This window comes from Hoplias malabaricus, chromosome 10, assembly GCF_029633855.1.
Source record: "Hoplias malabaricus isolate fHopMal1 chromosome 10, fHopMal1.hap1, whole genome shotgun sequence".
Lineage (NCBI taxonomy): Eukaryota > Metazoa > Chordata > Actinopteri > Characiformes > Erythrinidae > Hoplias > Hoplias malabaricus.
The window spans coordinates 29,255,301-29,281,708 of record NC_089809.1 but is presented as its reverse complement, the minus strand read 5'-3'; the positions used below and the strand labels follow the sequence as shown (position 1 = coordinate 29,281,708).

Below are 26,408 nucleotides of genomic sequence, written 5' to 3'. Positions count from 1 at the left end.
TGCTTGGTATGCATTTTCAAAAGTAATTTGACCCAGATTTTGCACATTGATGTGATAAAGTTATTGAAAATGTAGGTGCGCTCTTTCCACTTTAACATTTGACTTTTTCCATCTTTCTAGTGTGGTGGGTGAGTGCATATCATATTAGGTAAAGAACATTTTAATGATCATTTTTACAGTGTTGTTGCATGATCACATGAAACATGTTCAATTGGGAAAAACATTTTTATTTAAATACATATACATAAATGATTCATATTTCAATTTAAAATATAATAACAATAGAAGTCCACCCAATTACAAATTGTCACTGTCCAATTAAAACATGTATAATCAGTTTTGTCGATTTTTAGTTTACGACATCATTAAAACACATCAGTTATCCTTCAGATCGTGTGAAAATTTCATGATGAATGAACCAAGAGAAATGCTCCAAAATTACTTGGAATAAAATCTTTTTACATTCACTTACATTGAAAGGTAAGAGGTTTACTACAAGCAGTAGGTGTTTTGTGTCGTTTTTATTTTTACAACCTTTATATGATTGGTGGTTGGCACCCCTCCGTAGATCAGAGCAGGGAATCAGGGCTGGTAAATTAGGTTGATACCTGCTGGGAAGAGTGCAGGATAGAGTTGACTGCCAGCCAATCACCTAATCACTTGTGTAGGACATCACAGAGCTGTGGAAACGGGCAGTGTTTATGGTCCTGCCTGGCCCGGACTAACAGGACATCCTGTGGTGGCACCAGACATTGGAAGCTTGGTGCTGGCTGTACCCTGACATGTGGATGCACAGGTTTTGTGGTGTTGATGTGCCAGCCCTTTGATCAAGGGCGTGGGAGTGAGTTTGATATTGGAGGGGATATATTTACTGAGTCAAAGCCAAACCCATACCCAAAATATTACATAGCAATAAGCTGATTCCTTTGGAGATAAAGAAGCAAAATACTGCATTTATAATGATGTGGAACAGCATTTGTAGAATTACAATAAAGAGATAAATATAGACAAAATGCATCAATATGTGTCTCTGTTTACTTTAAGACAAATCCATTAAGATATCAATTTACAAAAACAAACATGGCATTAATTTATTTTGCCAAAAATACTTGAAAATAACAGGAGATTTATTCTCTTTACTATGACGCATTTTTAGGGCCATGACATTGAAATGGAAAAAAAAAAAAGATTCCAAGAATAAATTCAGAATTCTGTGAATAATCTCAAAATAATTCTGAGAAAAGGGTCAGTATAATTCCGAGAATAAAGTCAGAATATTTGGAGAAACACTGTCTTGGGTTATTTTTTTGATTATAATATGTAGACAGACAAACTCAGTCTGTGTGCCATATAGTAAGTTGTGAAAGAAGCAGTTGGTGGAGCGAACAGAATTATTTATTAAATGCATCCACATGACATGTCGACTAAACCCCATCAGTGCAGCCTCTGACTGTGATGCATACGGCTTTAGTTTATTGTATGAGTCCATGAGCCATAACACGATGGAGCTTTATGCTCTGAATCGATCATTTTTGTGATCATTAATTGTATCCTGTGAAACTACATGCCCTCTTCTGAATAAATGGGTTCTTGCATTCAGGGTTTAAATACTAATCACAATCTGGTCCTGATGTGGTAGAGGGCTGAGTCTTTATTCCTGAAATCTATACCATAGTATGTCTTCAGGAACACACTGCATTCCTCAATTACACTGTGGTTGTATCTGCCCATTATACATGCAGCGAATTATTCAGAGTTTTTTCTCCGAATTATTCAGAGTTTTTCTCTGAATTATTCAGAGTTTTTTCTCCGAATTATTCCCAGATTATTCTCAGAATTCTAACTTTATTCTAAAGTACTTTACTGACCTCAAGTCAGAGCAGGTAAAACTAAAATTAAAAACTAGAATCTGATGGTGAATTGAAGGCCAGTGAAGCTGTTTGGAGCACAGGCGCCTTAAAGGTAAATGAAAGAAGACCTAACTTGTCTGACTCGCTGCCAAAATGAGTTAATCTTGCTGGCGCAATTTCAAAATAAAAGTTTGCAACAAGACGCGTATTTTTCTCTCTCAGTAGTATAATTTTGTTTTTGGGGGGACAAATGCAGCTGTTTCTGGTTCCTACGCCAATGCCTTTTGTGTATACGTAAGAATAATAATAATGAACCAAGCAAAACACCAAGCGAGTACAAACATACATGTGTGAGGAGAAAATATAAATCCCAACTTAGGATAACATTGCCATTTTCATATAATATTTTAATTTTATGTGGATATTGATATATTTTCATAACGGACCACACAGTGAACCATAAAAAATCTTTTACTCTGTATCATAAGTGGCTCAAGTTTGTTTTTACTTTTGCAATGCCTTCCTGAGGTAAGTGCTTTGACTTGGCCTTTCTAAAATATGCATTTTTTTCTAATTGATTTAATCTGTCATTTTTTTTTCTTGTGTTTTAGATTATTGTCTTGTTTATGACCCTACTTCTTTTGAGCTTTAGATCACAGACAGATACCCTGGTATTCTGCAGTTCATCATTTGTCCGGACCTAGAGGCAGAAAAGCAGCTCCATAAATTTATGAAGAAATTACTTTTTTGTTTTTTTTTTCTTTAAAGCTGTGTATATTTAGAAAACTGAAATTTATCCAGATTTATTCATAGGAAACTGTTCTTGTGGAACATCCAGGTGCTTTTGGCAATCTTGACATGAGCCTCAACATGTCTTTAGAGAGCAATGTTTTCCTCTTGCACTTTGTACACATATTTTTTTAGTGTATTCTTATCATAGATTTATGAACACAGACTCGTGCAAGTCATGCCTGCACTTTTTCTATTTCATGAACACTGTCTGCCTGTCTGTGGATTGAGGTCCAAGTCTTTAAACTTGGCCCTTTTCAGGTTTTGATTTTTTACTGATTTCTGAGATTACATTAGAAGTAACTAAATTTGGCTTGTGACAAACATTATGTATTTATGTGGCATTTATCTTATCCTATTAAGGACACTTTCCCAGTTCTGCATGTCTGTGTGGTCTCCCTTCACATTAGTTTTGCCGTTAGGCTACCTCAGGTTCTACTTTGGTGAGTCCAATGATGTTGTTTTCAATTACTCATTAGGAAGAATACAAACTGTAAATTATGGATGTTTCTGTCTTTAGTCAGTCTGAATGTAAAGCAGGTGAATGCTCTTTATGTGAGGGGGATATTATCTGCAGTATGTTATCTATCCACTGTGCTTCATATTGCATCCAATGATTGTCATGAATTCATGAACACAGAGTTACATGTATGAGGAGAGTTCTAGCCATCAACAATTAGTCTCCTTTTGTTTTGTCATACCAGCTGAAGTCTGCACTCTTTCACCACATTGGCTATACATGTGTGATTCAAAACAGAGCCACAAGTAATGAGTGGAGCTGAAATATTATTCACAAACTCACACATAATTATTAGGCAAGGCACTTCCCTTTGACGTGGCTGTGCACTGCAGTGGAATATATGACACTGGTCCTGTTTTGATTATTCCCTGGTGTGTTGTCAATTTAAAAGAGGCACGTACCTTTTAACAGTACAGCATCTTCTGCATCTGGCATTTGTCTAGAAATGGGTGGGTAGGTCACATTTTCAACAAAAAATTATTATTACAGTCAGAGCATATCAGGACTTTCTGGGGGACGACACTTAAAGTGTAATTGCACAATCATATTTTTATTATGTTTCTGTGAGAATTTGCCCATGCAGTTTAACAGACTCTCATTTTTGTCAGAATTCTGCATAAAAAAACTATTTTGAATAATTTATTATGTTGGAATAGTGTCCTGTGCTTCTTCCTCAACATTTTGCAGACTCTAGCAAAAACCTTTATCACATGCTGCAAAGAGATTCTTATGTCCTTTTTTGACCTTTCACCCAAATAATTTCTCTTCTGAGGCTCCAAAGCAGCAGACCAAAATAGAGCACCCTATAAACTTATCCAGATTCAACTTGTAATTTTTACATTAAAAACACACACACACACACAAATCAAAAAATAATCATTCAGAAATGGGCACCAACAGAAAAATTATTGTTTTGAGAGGACAGAACCTAATCTTCCATTTTAAAAGTTTACAATGTAAAAGAGATACAAGAAATAATGAGGCACTGAAGAAGCTATCAAGGTCTTTACAGGGATCAAACAATAAATAGCATAACAATAAAGGCAGCAAAACACCAACAAAAAAATTCATTCTTCTCAATTATCGGCGCTGTTCATGATACAAAGTTGTTATATTAAAGGTATTTATTTCTTCCTAAGGAGCAGATAAACACTTTTATAAGAGGCTTAAAAGAGCTTTTTCCTCTGTCTGCATTCATAGCTGAATACCCTTAAGCAATGCACCTCCTCCTCACCTGCTGTTGTTCGCTGCCAGCTACTCCAGGTGTCTGTACAACATTTGTTAATAGGGTGTGTGTGTGTGTTCACTACCATGGATGGGTTAAATGCTAGTCTTACCTTCTCCAAGGGGCTTAATAAAGTATCAGAACAAGGCCCATGTAAAATAAAGACCCTGTTATATGTAAAACTATTTTTAAATATTTTTCTGTGTAATGAAAAATGAAACATTGATGTTGACTACCTGGGGCTTTAAAGCAAGGTGCTTTAACCTGCTGAATAATCAAGTGCTACAAGATGATGTGTTCAGTGGAGTTGATGTCCATTTTCCAAAAGTCAGACACACACTCAAAACCCAAAGAGGGCTATAAATTCAATCCATCATCACTCTCTTCTAAATGGCTGCTAGGCAGTTTGCTGGCAGCTCAAAAAACAGATTAAGTGTGTACCAAGAGGAATGTCATGACCCTGCACCTTTACCCAATCCAGTCAGAAAAATGAAACAAACAAGCTTTCCCTCCTGCTCTGTAATGTACGTGGGTCATTGGGGGTGAAGGAGTGGGTGGGAGGTCTCAGCCAACCATCTTTCAAATATATTTCACTTGAACATCTTGGATGTAATGCTAGAGCACATGGTGTTATGTAGTTCTATTAAATCTAATTCATGCTGAATCCTTTATTTTAGTATAAGATTGCTAATTAAATCTCCTATTTATTGCATAGTTGTAATTTAGTTTGGGCTACTCAGTATCTTAGATAGAGACCTTAGTCCATTCTTTAGGTGAAACAGAAGTGAGTGTAAGTTGGACCTAATTACTATGTGACACAATGGGTTTTTTAAAGCATTCAGCATTAAAGCATTAAAGCAGTGGGTTTTGTTACAACCTTGAACCAAATATACATTCTGATTTACTCACAGACATAATATTAGGGCATTTTGCCTATTCTTTTTTTGTTAAAAAAAACTCTCAGTTTGAAAAAACTTTCAGTTGATTACCATAAAATGATCTGTATATTATAGCAGAATACAGCTTATTCTTGAATTAAACCACTCAATAATATACATAATATCAGTCAGACTGATGTAATTATAGGTCATTTACAATTTCAAATATACATTTATGTACGATAACATGCCTAATCAAATTTTTACACATAAGAAAGCTACAATAACAGTTACTCTTGCTGTGTTTTTATGCTTATAATTTATTACATGTTGTAGAAAAAGTTATCTTAAAAGGAGAAATAAAATGTGAAAATTATTAAAAAGGATTTCTTGGTCTTCTAGGATGAATAAAACTATGGTATTTACTTGGCAACAAAGTACAGTTGCCGTGTCTGTGATTTAAGCATATTTCTAATGCTGTCAGTTTCAATCCTGTCCATGTGAAAGTGAACAGAGAACATTCCATGGTCTGGACTCTTCTACTGTGGGAGGTTGATGCAGAGTATGAGTTTAAAACTGCCTGTGCTGTACCACTTAGCTATTCCTCAAAATGTTTTTTGATCCTGTGCATAAACTTGGAATCTGGGGAAAATGGACAAAATTGCAAACAGCACATGATGTGAAAACACTGAATCTCATTCATAAAAACAAACAAAAAAAAAACAACCCTCAAATGCCATTTAAATTGATTTATATTGTTAAACAACATATTGCTGAAATATAGAAACTTACAAAAGTTCTATAAAATGAATGACGACAACACAAACCCTAGCAATATACTCTGCAATATATACTGCAGTCTCAATTTTGCTATGACATTAGACGATATAGTGGACAGAATGCAATTGAGTAATTATGCATGTATGCCCTCTCCTGGATAGGCCGAACAGTGAGAAAAGGCAAAACATATGTAATAGTAGAAATGTTATAGTAAAATACTGCATTCAATAGCCATGCTTGCAGAGGCACACACATAGGAAACCTATTCTCATAGCAGCACCACACACACTGACACACCACCACCACATCAGTGTCACTGCAGTGCAGAGAATGATCCATCACCCAAATCATACCTGCTCTACGGTGGCCCTGATCATTGAAGAATAGGGTGAAAAGGTGCAAACAACACATGCAAAGCAATAGATGTACTCCAACGTGTAGGCTAATTGCAGAACTACAAAGCCCTTCTGTATAGTGAGCGAGAACTGACAGTGAGTGGAGTAACACAGAGGTGATATTTTTATGGCTGACCAGTGTAAGTTATCTTTGAACATGGCCTGAGGCTCGGGAGACTGGATGGAGGGGGCTTAAGATCAGAGGTGCATCTGAAGACTCATGACCCTCCTTGCCTAGTTCCAACCCTGAGTATCCACTGCGCAACGAGAAGAGAAACACCTGGCAAAGGCACACTGAGCATGTACAGGTGCTGGTCATTAAATTAGAATGTTATGAAAAAGTTGATTTATTTCAGTAATTCCATTCCAAAAGTGAAACTTGTACATTACCCTCATTCATTACACACAGACTGATATATTTCAAGTGTCTATTTATTTTAATTTGATGATTATAACTAACAACTAATGAAAACCCCAAATTCAGTATCTCAGAAAATTAGAATATTACTTAAGACCAATAAAAAAAAGGATTTTTAGAAATACTGGCCAACTGAAAAGTATGACATTAAAAGTATGAGCATGTACAGCACTCAATACTTAGTTGGGGCTCCTTTTTCCTAAATTACTGCAGCAATGCGGCGTGGCATGGAGTCAATCAGTCTGTGGCACTGCTCAGGTGTTATGAGAGCCCAGGTTGCTCTGATAGTGGCCTTCAGCTCTTCTGCATTGTTGGGTCTGTTGTGTTGCAGTTTGCTGACCAATTAAGAACAGGGGTACCATGGTCCTTAAACCATGTACTGGTAGCTTTGGCACTGTGTGCATGTGCCTGTTGGAAAATGAAATCTGCATCTCCATAAAGTTGGTCAGCAGCAGGAAGCAAGAACTGCTCTTAAACTTCCTGGTATATGGCTGCATTGACCTTGGACCTCAGAAAACACAGTAGACCAACACCAAAAGATGACATGGCACCCCAAACCATCACTGATTGAGGAAACTGTACACTGGACCTCCAGCAACATGGATTCTGTGCCTCTCCTCCTCTGCCTTTCCAAAGGAAATGCTAAATTTACTTTCATCAGAGAACATAACTTTGGACCACTCAGCAGCAGTCCAGTCCTTTTTGTCTTTAGCCCAGGTGAGACACTTCTGATTCTGTGTCTTGTTCAAAAGTGGCTTGACACAAGGAATGCGACAGCTGAAACCCATGTCTTGTATACATCTGTGCGTGGTGGTTCTTGAAGCACTGACTCCAGCTGCAGTTCAGTCTTTGTGAATCTCCCCCACATTTTTGAATGGGTTTTGTTTCACAATCCTCTCCTGGATGAGGTTATCTCTATTGCTTGTACACTTTTTTCTACCACATCTTTTCTTTCCCTTCACCTCTCTAGTACTGTGCTTGGACACAGAGCTCTGTGAATAGCCAGCCTCTTTAGCAATGACCTTTTGTGTATTGCCCTGCTTGTGTAAGGTGTCAATGGTCATCCTTTGAACAACTGTCAAGTCAGCATTCTTCCCCATGATTGTGTAGCCTACAGAACTAGACTTTTGCAGATGTTTTGAGTTAATTATCTGATTACAGTGTGGCACCAGGTGTCTTCAATATTGAACATTTTCACAGGATTCTAATTATCTGAATCATCAAATTAAAAGAAATAAACACTTGAAATATATCAGCCTGTGTGTAAAAAAGTGTGTATAATATACATGCTTCACTTTTTGAATTGAATTACTGAAATAAATAAACTTTTTCATGATATTCTAATTTTATGACCAGCACCTGTATAAACAGCTGGGGAGAGCTCAGGAAAAGGAGGAATTATTATTTATTTATTTTAAATTTATGGGTTTTTTTTTTTTTTGTTTTGTTTTTTTTTTTTAAATAAACAGCCAGCACTTGCCACTTACACAATTCCAAACTATGACAGACCTTGGCTTTCAGCCTTAAATTGCTGGTAACTTTCTAGATATACCCCTTCTTCTTTTGGTCCAGAGCACACAACATTAATTTCGTCCAAAAAATGCTGGTTCATCGCAGATATTTCTGATCCAGAGAAGTCAAAGATGTTCCACCTTAGACACTGAGATCCTGAACGTAAACAACCCAGTGAGAACTGCATTTGTAATTGGAACTGAAATTGTAGACATCCCCTGTAATTTTAAATGGCATTTCTAATTAGAGGTATCTATGAATTGTGCTTGATAAATTTGATCAAAGTTGTCCCTAGCCCCTGTTGTTATATACCCTATGAATTAATTATGCTTCTTGATACAGTGCTTTCTCCCTCTCCCTCCTCATCCACCCCCCTTGGAGAGGAGATATGCCCTGATCTTAATGTGGCCTAACAGAAGTCACAGAGAGTGAGCTGAAATGCTTGCTCATATGTCCAGGAGGAGGGGGACAAAACATTTAAAAGCTAAAAACGCCAGTAATTTGAAAAGGTCTATGTGCTTACTATAAAGGGGTGGTAACTGTATGGCATTGCCTTAAAAATTGCACCAGATCCAATAAAAGGTATGAATTACTTATTTATGAAATGCCTTCCTTAAACGCATAACTCCTGTGGGGATTGTTTTTGTAAAAAAAAAAAAAGCACCATTTTGCAAACTTTTGAGCCAGCATTTCCTATTTGTCTTTGTCTTTTCTTTGTCTGTGTATTCAATAAAATGTAAATCATCCAGAAGGTTTTCAAAAACTTCTGTTGTCATTTTTCTAAAATGCAGTGGTGGACAGTAACGAAGTAAATGCTGTGTATCTGTACTTTACACAAATTTTTCCATTTTGGGCAACATTTTACTTAACTCCACTCCAATTTAAAGTCAAATATCTTACTTTTTACTCAACTATATTATGAAAATCTGCCGGCCCTTTTGATTTATGTGTGAGTAAAACCTTAACATGTCTGAACAAATCTCTCGGCTCCGCACAGCTTGCTGCTCAGCACCATTGCTAGGAAACAAATACAGTCTTTGCCTAAAACTGAGTAATAAGAAATGCAGACTTTTTATTTTAACAGTTGTGCGTATTTGAGACTGTTAGTAATAACTTGTTCCAGTTCTTAGAACCTTAATGAATTAACAAAATGGTTTGTACTGTTTAGTTACAGTAAGCAGTGATGATTATTCATACATATTACATGGTTTGTGTATCTGTAGATGTCATTAATCACTCCAAACCGAGGATGAGAATCAGTTGCAGGTTTATATAACAAAGTGTTCAACACTTTACAGCCAAAACCAGAAAGATTCCAAAACCTGAAAATCAGTACAGCGAGATAAACAGGTCCAAAAGTCAAATCCAAAAAACAAAACCGCATATCAGGCAAAAAGTTTGAAAAGCTCCAAATGTATTTAAGAAACAGATGATTCAGAATTGCAGAAATAGCTCAAACAACAGGCCTGATATGAACACAGAACAGATCTTAAGTGAACTCTGTGTAATAGTTTTTACCTTAAAATGACAGTTTAAAATTCATTGTGATGTTTCACTGCGTTGTAACGGAGAACAGAGCCTCTGTCAATGCTAATCTTGGCTCTGCACCTGTAGAAACTACACATTTGGAGGAGGGTAGGCACATTGTTCCAGTGTGTTCCTGTCCTCTTTGCAAGTTTTTTTTTTTTTTTTTGCAAGTATTATTCCTTTATTTAACCCTTTTATTCATCCTGTGACAGCCACTGCTAAATTGTGGACAGGAGGCAAAAATGCAGACAGGGAGGTGGTCTTGTTTCTACTTTTTGCAGGGTAGGATGTCTAGCAATGTTAGATTATGATAGAGACTTAAGACTTTTAATTCATCATTACACTTTCAATCACACATGAATATGGTAGATGTGTTTTACAAGATAGATTTAAAAAGCTAATACATTTTAACATAATATTAAAATATATAGGAAACACCCTGAGCCAGCAACAATTAATCTGTTAATGAAAAATGCCTTTGTCAAAGCTATTGTTTTTATTTCTATATTCATTTATTATCATTTACCTATTTTGTAATGACAGTTTTTTCTTTGTTTGTTAAGAAAAGTTACCTTTGATTTACTTACCTTTGATTTACTTCTACCTAATTGCAGAAATATTGTCATGTTGCACTTTTTTTAGTCGGATAGAGACATTTTAATGGCTGTGGTTTCATTGTTCACTTCGAACAACCTGCACAGGTTTTGGGTTATCTGCGTTTCAGATATGGATTTAACTGTCTGTCCTTATATTTCTCATTAATTGTTATACAGATCCGGCTTTGTGTTTCTGAGCTCGGTCGCTCGGTTGATGACGTATTTCCGCCGGGCTGCATGAGGAATATTCCTTTAACACGTGTAGAGAAACAGTGAGGAAGACTTCTGTTTTTTCTCTCATTTTCGACAAAGAGCAGCGTCGCCCAGCCTCTAACAACAATGACGAAGCCTAAATTCAAGGGAAAAAGCTCCATAAACCCGTCGAGCTCCAGCTCAAACCCCGGTAAGGCTTGTTGTTAGTGATCTCCGAATCTAAAGATAACTGTGGCTAACCTGCTACGTCTCTGCAAATGGAGTGAACTGTAGTTTACCCCCATACGAGGCGAAATTGTACTGTCTAAATGTCATGAACTAATAGACCTCAGATCTATACGTTGCATCAGAAGATGTAGTTGTTGTCTAAAATGCAGTTTAATTTTATCGTGACAGAATTACTTGGTTTGTCTACCATCCTCCTTCGATTACTGATAGACTTCAAGAGCACCCATGTACTTTAGCAGTGCCACACTTGAATATAGTCTAGATTAGCACACACTGCATAATTATGACTAGATTTAGAACAACATAAACACGGGATATGATTAGCTAGCCAGTCCACGCACCTTTTCATTTAAATGTTTGGACTATGTAGATTTTTCATATCTCAACGTCGCTGCCCAAATAAAACATGTATCTCCCAAAATAGTAACTTTACAGGAGGAAAATCACTTTCTTACTTTCAATGTAAGTGTATGTAAAACGTTTTTATTGCAAGTAATTATGGAGCGTTCCTATTGGTTCATTCACCATGAACTTTTCACACAGCCTGAATGACGGATTTCAGCATATTGTCGCTGTCAAATAAAAAAATATATATGTATCTCAATTTTTGTGGATTTTAGATTGTACAATATGCTGAAATCCGTCATTTCTCCTTGCTTTATAATAAACTGCTCTCCCTCTGACTCCCAACTTGTTTATTTATGCTCCCTAGATCGAGTGAAGGGAGCTGGAGGGAACAACATGAGGGACCGGGCCACCATCAAGCGTCTGAACATGTACAGACAAAAACAGCGATGGTAAATACATTGTTTCACATTTTTTATTGATGAGATGGTCTGGAGATATATATTGGTTTGATAACTGAAACTATGGAAATTAATAATCAGTGTTTATCCGTGTATTTCTACAGTAACAATCGAGGTAAAGTAATAAAACCGTTGCAGTACCAATCCACAGTGGCCCCTGGGACCGTAGCCAGAGTTGAACCCAACATCAAGTGGTTTGGTAAGTTTATCAAATGTGGTTATATCTTTCTGTGGAAAACAGTATTTTGGGCACTACAGTATGAAGGAGTCAGCCCAATGTTTCATTAGTTAAACAACACTACTTAGTTTAGAGTTGAGCCCCATTTTTAAAAACATGCTATTAGTAGAGTAGTATTAGTTTCACACATGAACTCTGGAAAAGGGTTGTCCTTTCACGCAGGTAGCATACTGCAGGGATTTTTCTGCACCAGCTGCATTCTCAAATGTGGAAATATTCTGTATGTTTTAGGCAGGGGTAGAGAGTTTTTTTTTTTTTTTTTGCCAATATGCTCACTCTGACATTACCAGGATTTTTGACTAGGGTGCTGTCAATATAAAGTCCCGGTAATGTCTGGTTCATCTAGTTACAGTCCAGAAAATGCCTTGCATGTGTGAAGGCACTCAGGACACTTATTGCTAATGCATTGTGTTTAGAAAAATGTAAGATAGTTTGCTGGATTTACAGAATTTTTTTCTTGAATTTACAATTGGAATTTGTCTTGTAGAAATTAGCTTCTTTTTACTCTCATGCCATTTTTCTAAACTAAAAACACTTTGGATTGCCTAAAGACCAAATTAGTAATCTGTGTGAAATTAATGCAAAGTCCACGCCGTTGCCTGTGCAAGTGGCCTTTGTCATTGTGAGTGTTTATACTTGTGTGTTGGTGTGTCTGTGTCGCACTGAATTTACACCACCGTAACACTAGTGCTGAATCTCAAATATCTTTCTCCACCACATGTGCAAAATATATGGTTTCTGCATTCAAGTGCATTTTATGACATTCAAGGCCTATGGTATGAAACTAATTAGACGCAGAAGCATAAGTTGGCTTTTTATGATCTTTTAGTATAACTTGCTTGTTACCCTTGTAAATTGCTTCTGTCTCTTTTAATCTTTACGCAGCTAATACTCGAGTGATCAAGCAGTCATCCTTGCAGAAATTTCAGGAAGAGATGGGAGCCGTGAAGAAAGATCCGTACAGAGTGGTGATGCGCCAAAGCAAGCTCCCCATGTCCCTACTGCATGATCGAATCAAAGCACATGTATGTAAGAATACAAACACCAAAGCTCTTCCTTTGGCCCCCCTTTTACCAGTACACTTCTAAAGGCTTCAAAATATTATTATTGCTACTATAAATATTGTCATTACTATTATTGTAGGGCTATTTTCAAATGAACCATTGGCAGTGGAACAATGGCAGTGCATCATTTTAGTTTTTACTTATTCATGTATTTGCTAACAACATATAAGCTGGACTCAGTTTAACTGTTGCTAAAACCTGATTAGCTGATGCTAAAACTGCAGTAGATTTAGGAGGAATGTTAGATGAACAATAAATTATTTAAGCCCTGGAACCGAGTTCTGTCAGAGTTAGTACATTAAAAACCTGTTATCTGTTATTTTGTTATATGCTCTTAAATTCGTCATTCATATATTTGTCACAACAAACAAAATGTGGACTTTGCCAGTGTTTAGCTTCATTAGATTTAAAACATGTATTATAGAAAGCTGAAAACACATTCATTGAGAAATATCATAGGTCTTTTTAACAAAATAATTTGATCTGACTTCTGAGTGGTGCACTAACACTTGACAGGTCAGCTGTGAGGTACAGCAAAGTACAAAGTTTAAGACCAATAATATTCCTAATTTTAAACTGTGGAAGTTTTCACTGTGTTATGAAATGAGGTATGAATTTCAAAGGTGAAATTCATGTAGAGAGCTATTGCACCTTTTCTGACCTCCAGAGGACTTGTCTTTGCCCATACTAAAGCACAGAGACAGAAGAGAACATATTTGAAATAACACTTAACATTTTGCTTGGTTCCTCATGTTCCCTCGGCAAATGTTGTTGACTTTCAGTGGTATTTTTTCCCCTCTTAATTGGTTCCATATGTTAGTAAGACATTTCAAGGCTCAAAGCAGTGTGAGATGAATGTCTGTTTCACTTTCATTCTACTTTTCACACCCTTGACATTATCTTTTTCTCTTTGGAAGGCCACAGGCTTTCTCATGGAGAAAAAAGAGCACTGATATTATGCCCTGTTGTTGATTTTAATGCTTGAGTTGATTTGTAGTGAATTTTTCTAAGCTCTGACATGCTGCTCTAAGCTGCTCTGATCCAGTGTGTGCTGGTTCAATTTTAGTATATTTGGTGTATTATTGTGTGCATGTGTTTCAGCTATGAACTTGTGTGTAAGGTTGTCACAAATCAGGTTGTTTCTTGCATGTTTTTGTATGAGAAGTTATCTTTTCATTAACTATATATATATATAATATAATTTTTATCAGAACAACAATTTTGCCAGTAATAAACTGTACTAGTAAACTGCCTTCCTATGTCTCCTGGTTTGTGGCTGAGCCTTCCTGGCATTGTAGCTTCTGAGAGTGGTTCAGCTTGAGAAATATTAACATAGCTCAAACGTGAGGCCCAGCTTTTGGACAAAGACCAGTATCATGATGGATGAAAATGGGGAGAAACAGATCACAGAGGGAAGAAATTCCCAAATTTCTCATCAGTTTCTCATAACCCATCCTTCAGGATGAACTACCTTTATGTTGTTCCAGTGGAGGGTGAGCTAGAAATGAATTGACAACAAAAGATCCTGTTTAGCTGACTTATCTGAGTTTTCTTTCTACCTTTCAGAACTCCAAGGTGCATATTCTAGATACAGAGACATTTGAGACCACGTTTGGGCCTAAGGCACAGAGAAAGAGGCCTAACCTTAGTGTGGGGGAACTGAAGGATCTTGCTGAGAAGGCTGAGGCTTCAGCTGAAGGCTACAGTGCAGAAAATGATCATGACCTTGTCGTTGAAGATAGTGGAGTCAGGTGAGAAGATCACATAAAGGTCCTTTACACAAAAAAAGTGTTTAATGTTAGTCGTATATGCCTTAACTAAAATCTATGGTTTAAATGTGTTAATGTAGAGAAGAGGCTCGTGAGGAGATTTTCAAGAAGGGGCAGTCAAAGAGGATCTGGGGCGAGCTCTACAAGGTTGTTCTTTAACATGTACTCAATTATGACTGGGCCTATTTTTTATGTAGTTTTTATGACATCTGTTCATCCCGCCTAAATTAGTGGCTTCTCTTTGCAGGTCATAGATTCCTCCGATGTTATCATTCAGGTGCTGGATGCTCGTGACCCCATGGGTACCCGGTCTAAGAATATTGAGACCTACCTGAAGAAGGAGAAGTCCTGGAAGCACCTTATATTTGTACTTAACAAATGTGACCTCATTCCCACTTGGGTGACAGTAAGATACTTATGATATACTTACTCAACAATTCATGCGTGAAGGTTTCTGACACCTTGGTTGAATTTTGTAAAACTGTCTAGAAACCCATAACTTTTAATGAATGCAATTGCTATAAAGATGCACCATTGCTAACACATGTATTCAGTGTTGCATATACAGCTCATCAGAGAAACACTACAATCATTTTTCTCCCAGCACTGTTCCAACATATATCCTAAGACCAGAGGCTGTAACTTCATCAATGTCTTTGCATACACATTTAATACGTTTTAATACAAATACATTGGCCTCAAATCTGAGACCAATAATGAGTCTTTGAAATATTAACATGATTGTCTTAGTAGTTGATATGTCTCCATTTTGCTTTAATGACTGCTGGCTGACACCCCACATGTTTATTGTATGAACTTGAAAAGGGGAAGTCTAAGACTAAATAACATTGGAGGACACATTCAGTTTAATGGTTAAACTTTGTGATTCTTATTAAGCTTTTGCCTTATGTTAGAAAAGGGATACAATTTATGTTGGACACCTATTCTTAACTTTTTACAGCAGCTGTCTTGTCTTGTTCTCCTCCTTGTTGTGGTATGAAGTTAGACTGGAAAAGTGTTAATTTTATTTTTATTATTTTTTTTTTCCAGAATATTCAAATTGTTGATCACATTGTGTATGACCAACATTGACACCTACGCTGCCTCTCCCATACACAATGTGTTCCAGCGCCACATTGTCAGCAAAACATACTAAATCAAGCTGGTTTTATATTTTATTGATGGTCATGTCTTTGTCTATGTGTGTGTCTCTCTGTGTGCCCACACTTTCACATCAGAAACGCTGGGTTGCAGTTCTTTCTCAGGAGTACCCCACACTCGCCTTTCATGCCAGCCTCACCAACTCCTTCGGCAAAGGCTCCCTTATTCAGCTCCTCCGGCAGTTTGGAAAGGTGAGACTTGGGACCCCTTTCAGTTCTTTGCAGGCTCTTTCATTTATTTGTTTTTGTAAGAGGTGCAAGAAAAGCAGCATGCTACAGTTACATCAGACTGATTTCTGTTTTAAGATAGAATTAGTTATCTAGTACATGAAGACAGCAGAGCAGAATTTTGGAGATCATTTTGGCAATCTTTCCCCATCACCTTCACAGCTACTGGGCTCCACTTCTGTGTTCACATCTGCTTCAGGGCTATTTTTGGTGCCTTTGCCGTAAACAAAGTCCTGGAAGCACACAAAAGGGGATGGAGTTTGAAAGTATAAATTCAGATGAAAGTTATACAACAGACGTACTCGGGCTTGAGAAAACAACATCACAAAAATATTGTGGTTACCAAGCAAAGCTTATAAATCAGTCAGATTTTAAAGAGTCTTGCATAAGGTGTGTATAAAATTAGTTTTTTCCCCTGCAGTTCCCCAACTTATAAATACTTTAGGCATGAATAAAGAGGGGAAACCTTTTTAAAAATGTAACTATTTTGTTGTTTTTGAAAAGTAGCTCATGTGTTTAGAATCCTGTTCATTTATTATTCCATCTCCAGGCTTGAATTAAGGCAGAAATATTCTACTCACAAGTTACATTTTATTTTTGGTATTGTTATAACTTCCCTGCCGTGTTGGCCGTTAATTTTGAATTATGGGCTGTTTCTTAGAAGAATGACCTATTAGTCTATGAAGAGACTAATTTATTTTATTACTTAATACTTATTAAAAAAAATATTGTCAGCAACAGAGTTCTCTCTGAAAAAAACAAATTTATAAAATAATTCCTTATTCAGTATCTTATTGTTAACTCTTGCATACATCTATTACTGAATAACTAGGATACTAATACGTAACTCACAACTGTCAAGTAAATATTGTTGTTTGATCATTTTGACTTGATTTTGTCATTTGAGTTTCTTGAAGTTCTCTGTTTTGTTTGTTGTGTGGGGGGTTATGTTGGTAGCTGATGAAATCTGATCTCATATTTCAAATGTGTGGGGACAACCAATTTTGGGTATACTCTGATTGGCACTGTGGGCTTACTAGGATTGTAATCAGTTGAGTGAAATTTCAAATCATTGTCAGTCATTATTACATTATTTTTGACAGACAGGAAGCCTGTTCCTGGTGCATGATAATCTCCCAGAACATCAAATTAAGTGTATTTGCAGAGAATATTAATTTTTAAACTTTAGATGATATAATTGGGCTACATTTACCATAGTGCTAGCCTTAGCATTGGGGTGGGCCATGGCTGTATGTTGCTCCTGTCATTCACAGTTCCCACTTTTTTAAGCTAAATTAAGCAGTTTTTGTGAATAATTCACACACACATAACCCCACCCCAAATCCAATCTCTTTGTAAAGATAATAATTTCAGTTTTTTCATATCACTGAGAGATTTTGGATTTGCTCAGGTTTAAAATTGAGTTCACTTTGTTCACCTTTTTTTTTTCTCCAGCTCCACACTGACAAGAAGCAGATCAGTGTGGGTTTTATTGGTTACCCCAATGTAGGCAAGAGCTCCATCATCAATACACTGCGCTCCAAAAAGGTCTGCAATGTGGCGCCCCTCGCTGGTGAAACCAAGGTAGGAGTTACTGCAAATGAGAAAGGTCATTGTACAAGGGTAATGTGTTGTGCCTTTATTTACACACTTTGATTATATACCAGCATATTCTTTTTTTAACTTTTCATGCTGTTAAGAATGCAGACGTGCATTATTTATCGCCATTGGCTGAATAGTGGACATTGAGCATCTAGACTTTTTTTTTTTTTTTTTTTTTTTTTTGTACATGACATTAAACAACTTTGTTTATTGCAGAGTACACTAGCGATCGAAAGATTACATGCAAGTAAGACACAGAACCAGTTCTTGACATGTGTTAACATTTTAAATGTCTTAAGTTTCCAGCAGTTCACTTTTGGCTGCAGCAACTTGTATTTCTTCCTGTGTGTGAAAATGGCCTGTTTACCCTTCCCAGAGTGTCAGACTTTTTCCTCTCACTGTACAAACAGGGAAGTGTGTAATGATTTTCAGAACATTTAAAGAGGAAGATTAAAGACTAAATTCAGATTGAAAGCAGACAACTTTCACAGAGGTGTTTGTATTGCAGTTTTTCCAAATAGCATGAATTCACATCTTTTAATTTAATGGGACCACCTTGTTCCTCTTCAAGAACAAACATTTTTCAAGCACGGGTTCTGTATAGGGTTCACGCAGGTGCTATTAAAGTTTACAGCTGAGAGAGTGGTGTGTATGAAAACCAGCCATTCGGTTTTGTACTTTATTATTAAATTTCAGTTAGTGGATATTCCTACTTAAAAGTGATGTTCACGATTGTAATAAAACACCTTTTCTACATTTTAGAAGAGGTTTCCTCTCCGTTTGCTTTTTATTATTATTATTATTTGTGTGTGTGGGTGTGTGTGTGTGTGAAGCCGATCGAATGTGTTTACGAAGCCACACAGTCTAAATGATTTTTAAAAAAAAAACTGTCTCTGTCTGGCTCATGGCAGAGGCACCTGTAGTTTTTTTTATTTTTATTTTTTTTTTTTTTTTTTTTTTTTAGAGAACAGAGAGAACTCCATTCATTAAAAAGCACAAACTAAAATGAGGATATTGCCCTATTCCTTCTCCGTGTGTGTAATGTTGACTAGTTTCTGTTGTTTCGGATTCCTTAATGTGGAAATGTCTCCAAACTTGGGAGACAGCTAACAGTATTACAGAAAGGGCTACAGAACTAAGCAACTCAAGTTACAAATGAGATTCTGTCAAACTTCAGCCACATACAAACAAAAACACTGTTCCTCATTAAATGCTTCTGAATGTAAACAACCAGAGAGAACTGCTTTCCCCACAATCATAGACATTTCCTTTAATTACGTTGACATAGCATGTCCAGATCTGGTATAAACACCAATTCCAATTATACTAGAAATGACTGAATTAAAGTGCAACACCAAGGTCATCTTATTTTCCAAAAACTACTACTGAGCCTATTGAATTGTAACCCAATATCACAATTTTTTTTTTCAGTCCACTGTTTTCAAGCTTGACTTTTTCCTTGTTCCATAATGAGCATAATTTAATGAGCACAGAGTAGAAAATGGTTACAAATTTTTTAATAATTGTTTATTAATATTTCCTTCCCAGGTGTGGCAGTACATCACACTGATGAGGCGTATATTCCTGATTGACTGCCCTGGTGTCGTTTACCCCTCTGAGGACAGTGAGACCGACATTGTGTTGAAAGGAGTGGTACGGTACTAGTTTCAGGATTGTTTCTGCACATGTATAGGTCTTGTCCCACCAGATCATATTACCTTTGTCACATCCCTCCTAGGTCCAGGTGGAGAAGATCCGTAACCCAGAAGATCACATTGGAGCTGTCCTGGAGAGAGCAAAAGCTGAGTACATCCAGAAAACGTATCGCATCCCATCCTGGAGCTCTGCCGAGGACTTTCTGGAAAAGCTGGCCTTCCGTACGGGGAAACTACTCAAGGTCTGGCTTCTGATTGTAAAGGGTTGCACAGCATGGTGAAGTGCAGTTCCAGCTCAGTGTTTGTTTACTCTGGGCTCTCAGTAAACAAGCCCTGTTTCAGACATGTTTAATTGTGCCAGTGGAAGAAGTAGAATCCAGAACAGGGCTGGAATTAGTTTGCACAGCAATATGTGGGTTTTACTCCTGATTGTTAATGAAAACCTGCTTTTAACTTTCCAAAGGTTTTCCATTTAAAAGGGAAACGTAAGTAAATGTTTAGAGATATGGGGTACAAAATAATAATATTAAATAAATTAACAACAAAAGTAAATAACTCCTGTGCTCCTTTGTATCTCCTACACTTTTTTGCTGGTGTTTTTTGAGCATTGCTGGTATCTGCATTTGGAAAAAATGAAATTTATAGCACAACCACAAAGCAAATAAATCTTGTGTCTTGAGTTGTATGAAAACTCATCGTGTGAACTCACAGGCAGTTTAATGTCTTACATTGCATACAATAAACTGCAGACTAAATATTTTCAAATGTAACAATTACTGGCTAAGGGTCTTCTGTTAGCATTAAACTCACTACGTCTCACCACTAATTTTGCCATACAGGGAGGAGAGCCTGACCTGCCCACTGTCTCCAAAATGGTTCTGAACGACTGGCAGAGAGGACGCATTCCATTTTTTGTGAAGCCGCCTGGATTTGAGATGGATGATGAGGTAAGATGCAGAACAGGTATCAGTTATCAAAATAAGTGTATCAATAGGTATCAGTATTAATTCAGTTATCTATTTTATACCCACTTATTCATATATATCTAAGTATATAGTAAGTTGTGAAGGATAGTTACACTTGTACAGCACTATTTTAGAAACCCAAAATGCTTTAGTTTTTTTTTTTTTTTTTTTTTTTTTTTTTTTTTTAGTTTAAGGGAGTCTCCTTACATGCCACCAATGTGCAGCATCCATCTGGATGATGCAACTGCAGCAAGTGAGCACTAGAACGCTCATCAAACATCTGTTATTATTAGGTGGGGAGAGAATGAGTACACCAGTTTATTTGAAGAAGGGGATAATAATTATAATTAGAAGGCCAGGAGTGGCCACAGTGGCAAATTTAGCAGGAAAAAAGGGTAACATTCCTACACTATTTCTTTGTCCTTCTCAGGGTAAAGCACTGCTGCCAGTGGAGGCAACTGGTGTGGAAGCAGAGGAGATTGATTCTCAAACACACACAACTGAGCAGATGAACACAACAGAAGACGCATCTGAGCAGGAAGTGCCCCTGCTACAAAAACAGAAACATGAACAGGTTCAAAAGATGCTGGCCAGTGTCAGACAGAACTTCGGTAAAATTAATGTTGCCCCAGAGTTCAGTGAGGACGACCTTGTGCCAGTGGAGATGCCTGACCTTTTTGAGTCTTATGGGTCAGAGGAGGACGAACAGAATGAGGAAAGTGATGAGGAAAAAGAGGAGGTGGCTGGAGGAGTGGAGGAGACTGGAAAGCAGGAGGAAGAGTGTAGAGATGTAGGGAATGAAAAAGAATTGTCTGCAGGGACCCCACCTTCCAAACCAGAGGGCAAGAGAACATGCGAGATGAACAAAGAGTTGGATGAGAAGATTGCTAAACTGAAGCATTTCCTGGACCGTGCCAAATCCAAGCGCTTTTCCGCAATCCGGTAAATGTGCCCCTGTATGTCTTCTCCTGCTTGCTGTTTTTAAATATGTACCAATCCACCCCTAACAAGATTGTCTGAGGCAGTGAACCTGGACAAAGGCCTAGTCAGGTGAAATCATGCACTGGCCTTTCGTACTTTCCAGTGATCTACATCTTTGCCATTTTTGTGTTTTCTGACATTCTGCACATTAGAGACTGGCATAAGCTCTGAAGATTTTGACAATAGTTTGGTTTTCCTAAAATTAATAAAGTTTCTTTGTTTTGTTTAACAGAATTCCCAAGGGCCTTTCAGAGAAGGTTTTTGATTCAGCTGGAACAAAATCAGGACAGAAGAACCTAAAGAAACCCCAACCAAAAGGTACACTGAAGTCATTTTTGCCATTATTTCAGATGTCTATGCAAGTCAAGGGTAAGGTAGGGACGGCTTGAGTTCAGCATATTCCTCAAATTAAACTATATATTTTAAGATTAAACTGGAAAGATTATCAAGTTCAAGGTCACAGTTCAAGGAGCCTACCCGGAATCATTGTGCCCAAAGCAGGAACACACCTTCACAGGACAACACACATTCACAGTGGGAGGAAACCGGAGCACCCGGAGGAAACCCACGCGGACAGGGGTGTTTCAAACCTTTGAAAAGTGGGAGTTCTGGGATGGGGAAGTAAAATCCCCTCTGAAACTATGATAGCTTTAAGTTGTAATTACAATCAGACCCATTATAATTTCTGGAATTTCTATATTTAATGTACATCTAAGCCTACAGTATGCAAATAATGTGGTTTTGGTTAACGTTTTTAAATAGCATGTGAGGATAGCTAATATTCCTTCTCTCCTCATACTAGCATTGCCCATGCTTTTCAATCTATGATGCCTTGTGTAGAGTCCCAAATTTTTATTGTTTGTACAACGTGAATAAAACCACTTCATAGTCCAGAGTTTCAGCTCTGACTTTGTGCTCTCAACGCCACTGCAAAACAGTATGTGACTGTCCACATATGCAGCACTGTATGATGGATAGCTAACCATGCTGATTGGATAAATAAAGGTCATGACAAATAAAAAGCGTGTTCTCTGTTTAGAAGCCGTGGGGAATCTGCCCCTCGCGCCAGCTGACAAAGAGCTGCGTGTGACCTTAAAATGTGTCCCGTATCGGTTAAACATGGAACGCAACTGATACATCTGTGTGTGTCAGTCAGCCAAACCCTGCGTTTCATATTTTAGTCTGACAAATGTGGGGATTGAATCGTATCAAACTCCTCACAGACAGTCACCTGGAGCGGGACTTGAACTCAAAACCTCAAGGTCCCTGGAACTGTCTGACCGTGACACTACCTGCTGTGCCACCGTGCTGCCTCAAATTCAAATTGTTCAGTATATTTCAGGATTTTCTAATGAAGCAGACAATGCTGCCAGAATAAAAACTTGCACATTTGAAACTATAAACTAAAGAAATCTGAAAAATAAAAAGAACAAACTAACAGCATCCACCAGCAACAGTATGTTAAATCATGGGACTTTTTCCCCTCCCCTTCCCCTTCCCCTTCCCCCCTCTTTGTTTGGAAACTGGAATTTGGCCACCTCTGATCCTTATCCTGTTCTGGAGCAGTGCAGGATGATAAGACAAAGGTTTGGTATTTTTAAAAGAAGTGAACAGTCACACTAATCATCTTCCCTTTGTTCTTCAGCTGTGACGCATGTCGGCAGAAAGAGAAAAGCTCTGGAAGATGAGGAGTCAGCACGTCCGACCAAACTTACGTCGAAAGAGGTACGTGATGTTCTCCAAGAACCTCTACTAATGTCAGCCATCTCATCAATCTATCCAGACACCTCAGATGGATGTGTGCTCATGTTGGTCTTGTAAGGTTACAGAGAATACTTCTGGTTTTCCTCAGCCCACTTCACAATCATTAATCTTATCTATCTACATCTTTTACATTTTTTCTCCACAGAAAAGAAGACTGGACCGTGCCCAGAAGGTGAAGAAAGTCGGGGTCCGCTATTATGACACACACAATGTGAAGAACAAAAATAAAAACCGGAAAACAGAATGCAATAAAGGCAGGACAGCCAAGCGATAAGACAATTTGCTCTGACAAGTGCTTGGTCACATACAGCCATATTTCTATGGACCTGTTTAATTTGGGACATTGAAAGAAGGTACAGAGATAAAGAGCATTTGCTGTGAGGGCTTGATTGATTTGTGATGTAAATCACAACCTTACAGGTGCACTTTTCATTGCAACCTTCATTCACACAAAAATTATGGTTATGGGCCTCTATGACCATATCTTTTTTTTTTTTTTCTCCAGAAAAGGAGAACTAATAAATAAAGTGGACAGCAATGGACTTGACAAACATGTATTGTTTGCAAAATTCTGAAAACAAACTGAAAACAGATTTTATTTGCAAATATTCTGAAGCCAGAGGTTTATTTCTTTGGAGCAATGATTCCTTCCAGCTGGGCCTACAACAACAAGGAAATGAAGTGTTCTGCAGGTTATATTTTAGTTTATTTAAAATAATTGTATTCATCTGGATAATAGTTGACAGTATTTAAAGTTACCTTGAGCTGCTGGTTGGTGCGTTTGAGGAACTGGACTTCTTCTGTGTGCTTCTTCTCCTCAACCTGTCGCCGTTCACTCTCTCGTCTCTCAATTGCCTCACATTTAGCCTTCTGCTCATTCAACTGCCTTTCCAGATCCTTCTTCTCATTCTCCAAGTCTGAAATCTCCAAGTGCAAGACCTTCAATTAGTTTGACAGTACAGCACATTTGCAGTCCTTACTATAAAGCATCAAGTAGTCACAGGGAATTAAATGGAGAGGGAGCTTAGTTTGTCAGACAGTACTGCTTACCTTCCCCTCCATGTCTGATTTTCCTTGTTCGGCCTGCAGAGCTTTCCTTATGCCAAATGCCACACTGCTTTGATACAGGGTCTGATAGGCAGCAATAGTCATACGAATCTCATCTCGTACTCGTAAAAGCAGTAGCCCCCTCTCTGCACAGTTGATGGTCACCTGCCTGATTAGCTCGTCTAGTGAAAAAACACTCATATTTTATGGACTCGCAGGCAAGTGTTACTTTCCAATAAATTTTACTAGGAGGATTGGAGTCTGTTGCTATACACTAATGAAAGCAGTAGCAATTTAAATTGTTCCTCAATTCATTGCCAATGGAGTGCAAATTAATACAAGGTTATACTGTAATGAAGAAAAGGGATTGTTTTAGTGACTGGAAAAACTTATTAGAAAAATGTGTAGCTCTGAATTAATTGGAAAAAAGGGGGCTATGTTTTGGATTAAAAAAAAATAATTAAAATAGTGTGAAACATTCTTGTCTTGATGCTGCACACAGAAACTCTTCTGTCTAAAGATATGGTGTCTTATGTACAGGGGCTTCATTATTTTATTTTGGGGAAAACAAATGTTTGTTTTTATTACAGTAACACCCTTTTGTGCTTATGCAAGTTTCTTTCTCCTGAAAAGGAGAGAATCAGAATAAAAGCAAATGGTGAACATTTTAATTGTTCAGTTGTCTGTGTAAATTTTTTTCTGCTTTATCCTTGCTGATAAAAAGAACCCTTGGAGCAGTACAGCATGTGCTGATAATGCCAGGAAGCATTACCTATGTGGTTTAATGAACTTTTACTAACCAAAACACTGTGAGTATATTTCTCTGCGGACAGGGCAGATGCCTGTTTCTCTGGCCTGTCTCTGTTGAAGTTTAAGATTCAGTTGTTCTTGCAGGTGAACTACATCCATTCGTGTGCATGGGGTGCTAGACACCTGCTGCACCCACAGCTGGTTGTTCTCCGTCCATTCCCTACAACAGAAACATGGTTCTACATGAACTCTCACAAAACCTGGGAAAGGAAAGGAGCAATAAGAAAATGGTTCAATTGAAAATGCCAATACCTTGGTGGAAGAATTGCATTAAGTATCTCCTCGGTTTGCTGTTTGGCTGCATCAGCTGAGGGTGATTTTGGTTTGGGCGGCGGTGGAACTGGACCAGAAACTACTGGCTGCTGTGGACTCACCTTCAGAGGCCGGGCCTGAGTTCATTAAATACAGCATATGTCTAAAACTTTGTAGACACCTCTTATATTTAGTGAAGTTGCACTAATTTTGACTAAGGAGGTCAGCTGCATACATAATAATGTGGTATAATGTTCACAGAACAGCTCCAGAGTGAATGTAAGAGGTCACAGTTCTCAGTGCGTGGCTAACGGGGTATAACCCACTCAACAGCACTGGAATGAAGGGCAGTGATACAGCTTTCTCTGGGGTGATTTTTTCGGTCTAGAACCTCGGTATCCAATCGCGGGTCTGGCCTCACTAATGGCTTGGAAAAGAGTTTACGAGATGTTAGAAAAGTGTTCAGAAGTGTTGAATGAACAGCTGTTTTCTTACACTTGGCTATGCAGCATTAACGGTAGCTAGTGTGTGTGAGAGAGTGCTGCGTAACGTTAAAATTAAAAAATTGGTTGTCTTTTACACTGACCTTGAACGTTATTCTATAAGGAAATCTAGCGCTAACGTTCTCCACATGTCGGTTAGGGTCACTTACTTTTGGTGATTTCTTGTCGGTGTTCTTGCTCACCAGCACCGGGTTATCATACTTCAGCAGAGAGTCGGCGGGAGGAATCATGTTCCAAAGGTTTTAACACCTCTATACAGTGCAAAACTCGAAAGATGACAGAAGAATTTACAAGACGAATAGCTAACTAACCCAACCAAGCTACTGCTGCTGTGTACAGTTACTATGGCAACGAATGACCGTTAAAACAATACCCTCTCCGGTCTCAGGCACAAAATTAATAATCATATAATTTACCCTGAACACAAACAGAGACAAATCAAGGTAACTAAAACCTTGTTTTGTTTTTAGAACATTCGGTTCCAGATTCTGGTCGTCCCAATTACCTATCGCATTTTTTTACATGCAAGGAAACAGAAGTTCCATTTTTTTTTCACATTTGAATAAAACAACAAAACTATCCTCTCTGAACACAGTTATAGCCACCTTGGTTTTTTTTTAATCATTTTATTTA

The 26,408-nt window shown here is 37.7% G+C and overlaps 2 protein-coding genes across 2 annotated transcripts; one reads left to right on the top strand and one right to left on the bottom strand.

Moving 5' to 3' along the window:
- Nucleotides 1-10,685: 10,685 nt before the first annotated feature.
- gnl2 (G protein nucleolar 2) lies at nucleotides 10,686-24,844 on the top strand. The gene is made up of 16 exons (XM_066682631.1): nucleotides 10,686-10,893; nucleotides 11,644-11,728; nucleotides 11,842-11,936; nucleotides 12,861-13,000; nucleotides 14,606-14,790; nucleotides 14,889-14,955; nucleotides 15,056-15,214; nucleotides 16,047-16,160; nucleotides 17,652-17,780; nucleotides 19,347-19,451; nucleotides 19,537-19,695; nucleotides 20,293-20,400; nucleotides 20,849-21,360; nucleotides 21,632-21,717; nucleotides 23,045-23,124; nucleotides 23,309-24,844. Exons 1-16 carry the CDS (start codon nucleotides 10,830-10,832, stop codon nucleotides 23,435-23,437), a joined length of 2,217 nt encoding a protein of 738 aa, XP_066538728.1. The 5' UTR covers nucleotides 10,686-10,829; the 3' UTR covers nucleotides 23,438-24,844.
- dnali1 (dynein, axonemal, light intermediate chain 1) lies at nucleotides 23,689-26,404 on the bottom strand. Its single transcript, XM_066682634.1, has 6 exons — nucleotides 25,925-26,404; nucleotides 25,273-25,409; nucleotides 25,011-25,180; nucleotides 24,214-24,392; nucleotides 23,923-24,087; nucleotides 23,689-23,823 (listed from the first exon to the last, which is right to left on the bottom strand). Exons 1-6 carry the CDS (start codon nucleotides 26,003-26,005, stop codon nucleotides 23,788-23,790), a joined length of 768 nt encoding a protein of 255 aa, XP_066538731.1. The 5' UTR covers nucleotides 26,006-26,404; the 3' UTR covers nucleotides 23,689-23,787.
- Nucleotides 26,405-26,408: the final 4 nt, after the last annotated feature.

What these genes read in the sequence shown, in the direction of transcription:
- gnl2 (XM_066682631.1), top strand. Translation starts at nt 10,830, where the DNA reads ATGACGAAGCCTAAATTCAAGGGAAAAAGCTCCATAAACCCGTCGAGC. An exon ending in ACCCAACATCAAGTGGTTTG is followed by an intron (nt 11,937 to 12,860) that starts GTAAGTTTATCA and finishes ATCTTTACGCAG; the next exon opens with CTAATACTCGAGTGATCAAG. An exon ending in TCCTCCGGCAGTTTGGAAAG is followed by an intron (nt 16,161 to 17,651) that starts GTGAGACTTGGG and finishes TTTTTTCTCCAG; the next exon opens with CTCCACACTGACAAGAAGCA.
- dnali1 (XM_066682634.1), bottom strand. Translation starts at nt 26,005, where the DNA reads ATGATTCCTCCCGCCGACTCTCTGCTGAAGTATGATAACCCGGTGCTG. An exon ending in AATGCAATTCTTCCACCAAG is followed by an intron (nt 25,181 to 25,272) that starts GTATTGGCATTT and finishes TTTCTGTTGTAG; the next exon opens with GGAATGGACGGAGAACAACC. An exon ending in AATCAGACATGGAGGGGAAG is followed by an intron (nt 24,088 to 24,213) that starts GTAAGCAGTACT and finishes TTGCACTTGGAG; the next exon opens with ATTTCAGACTTGGAGAATGA.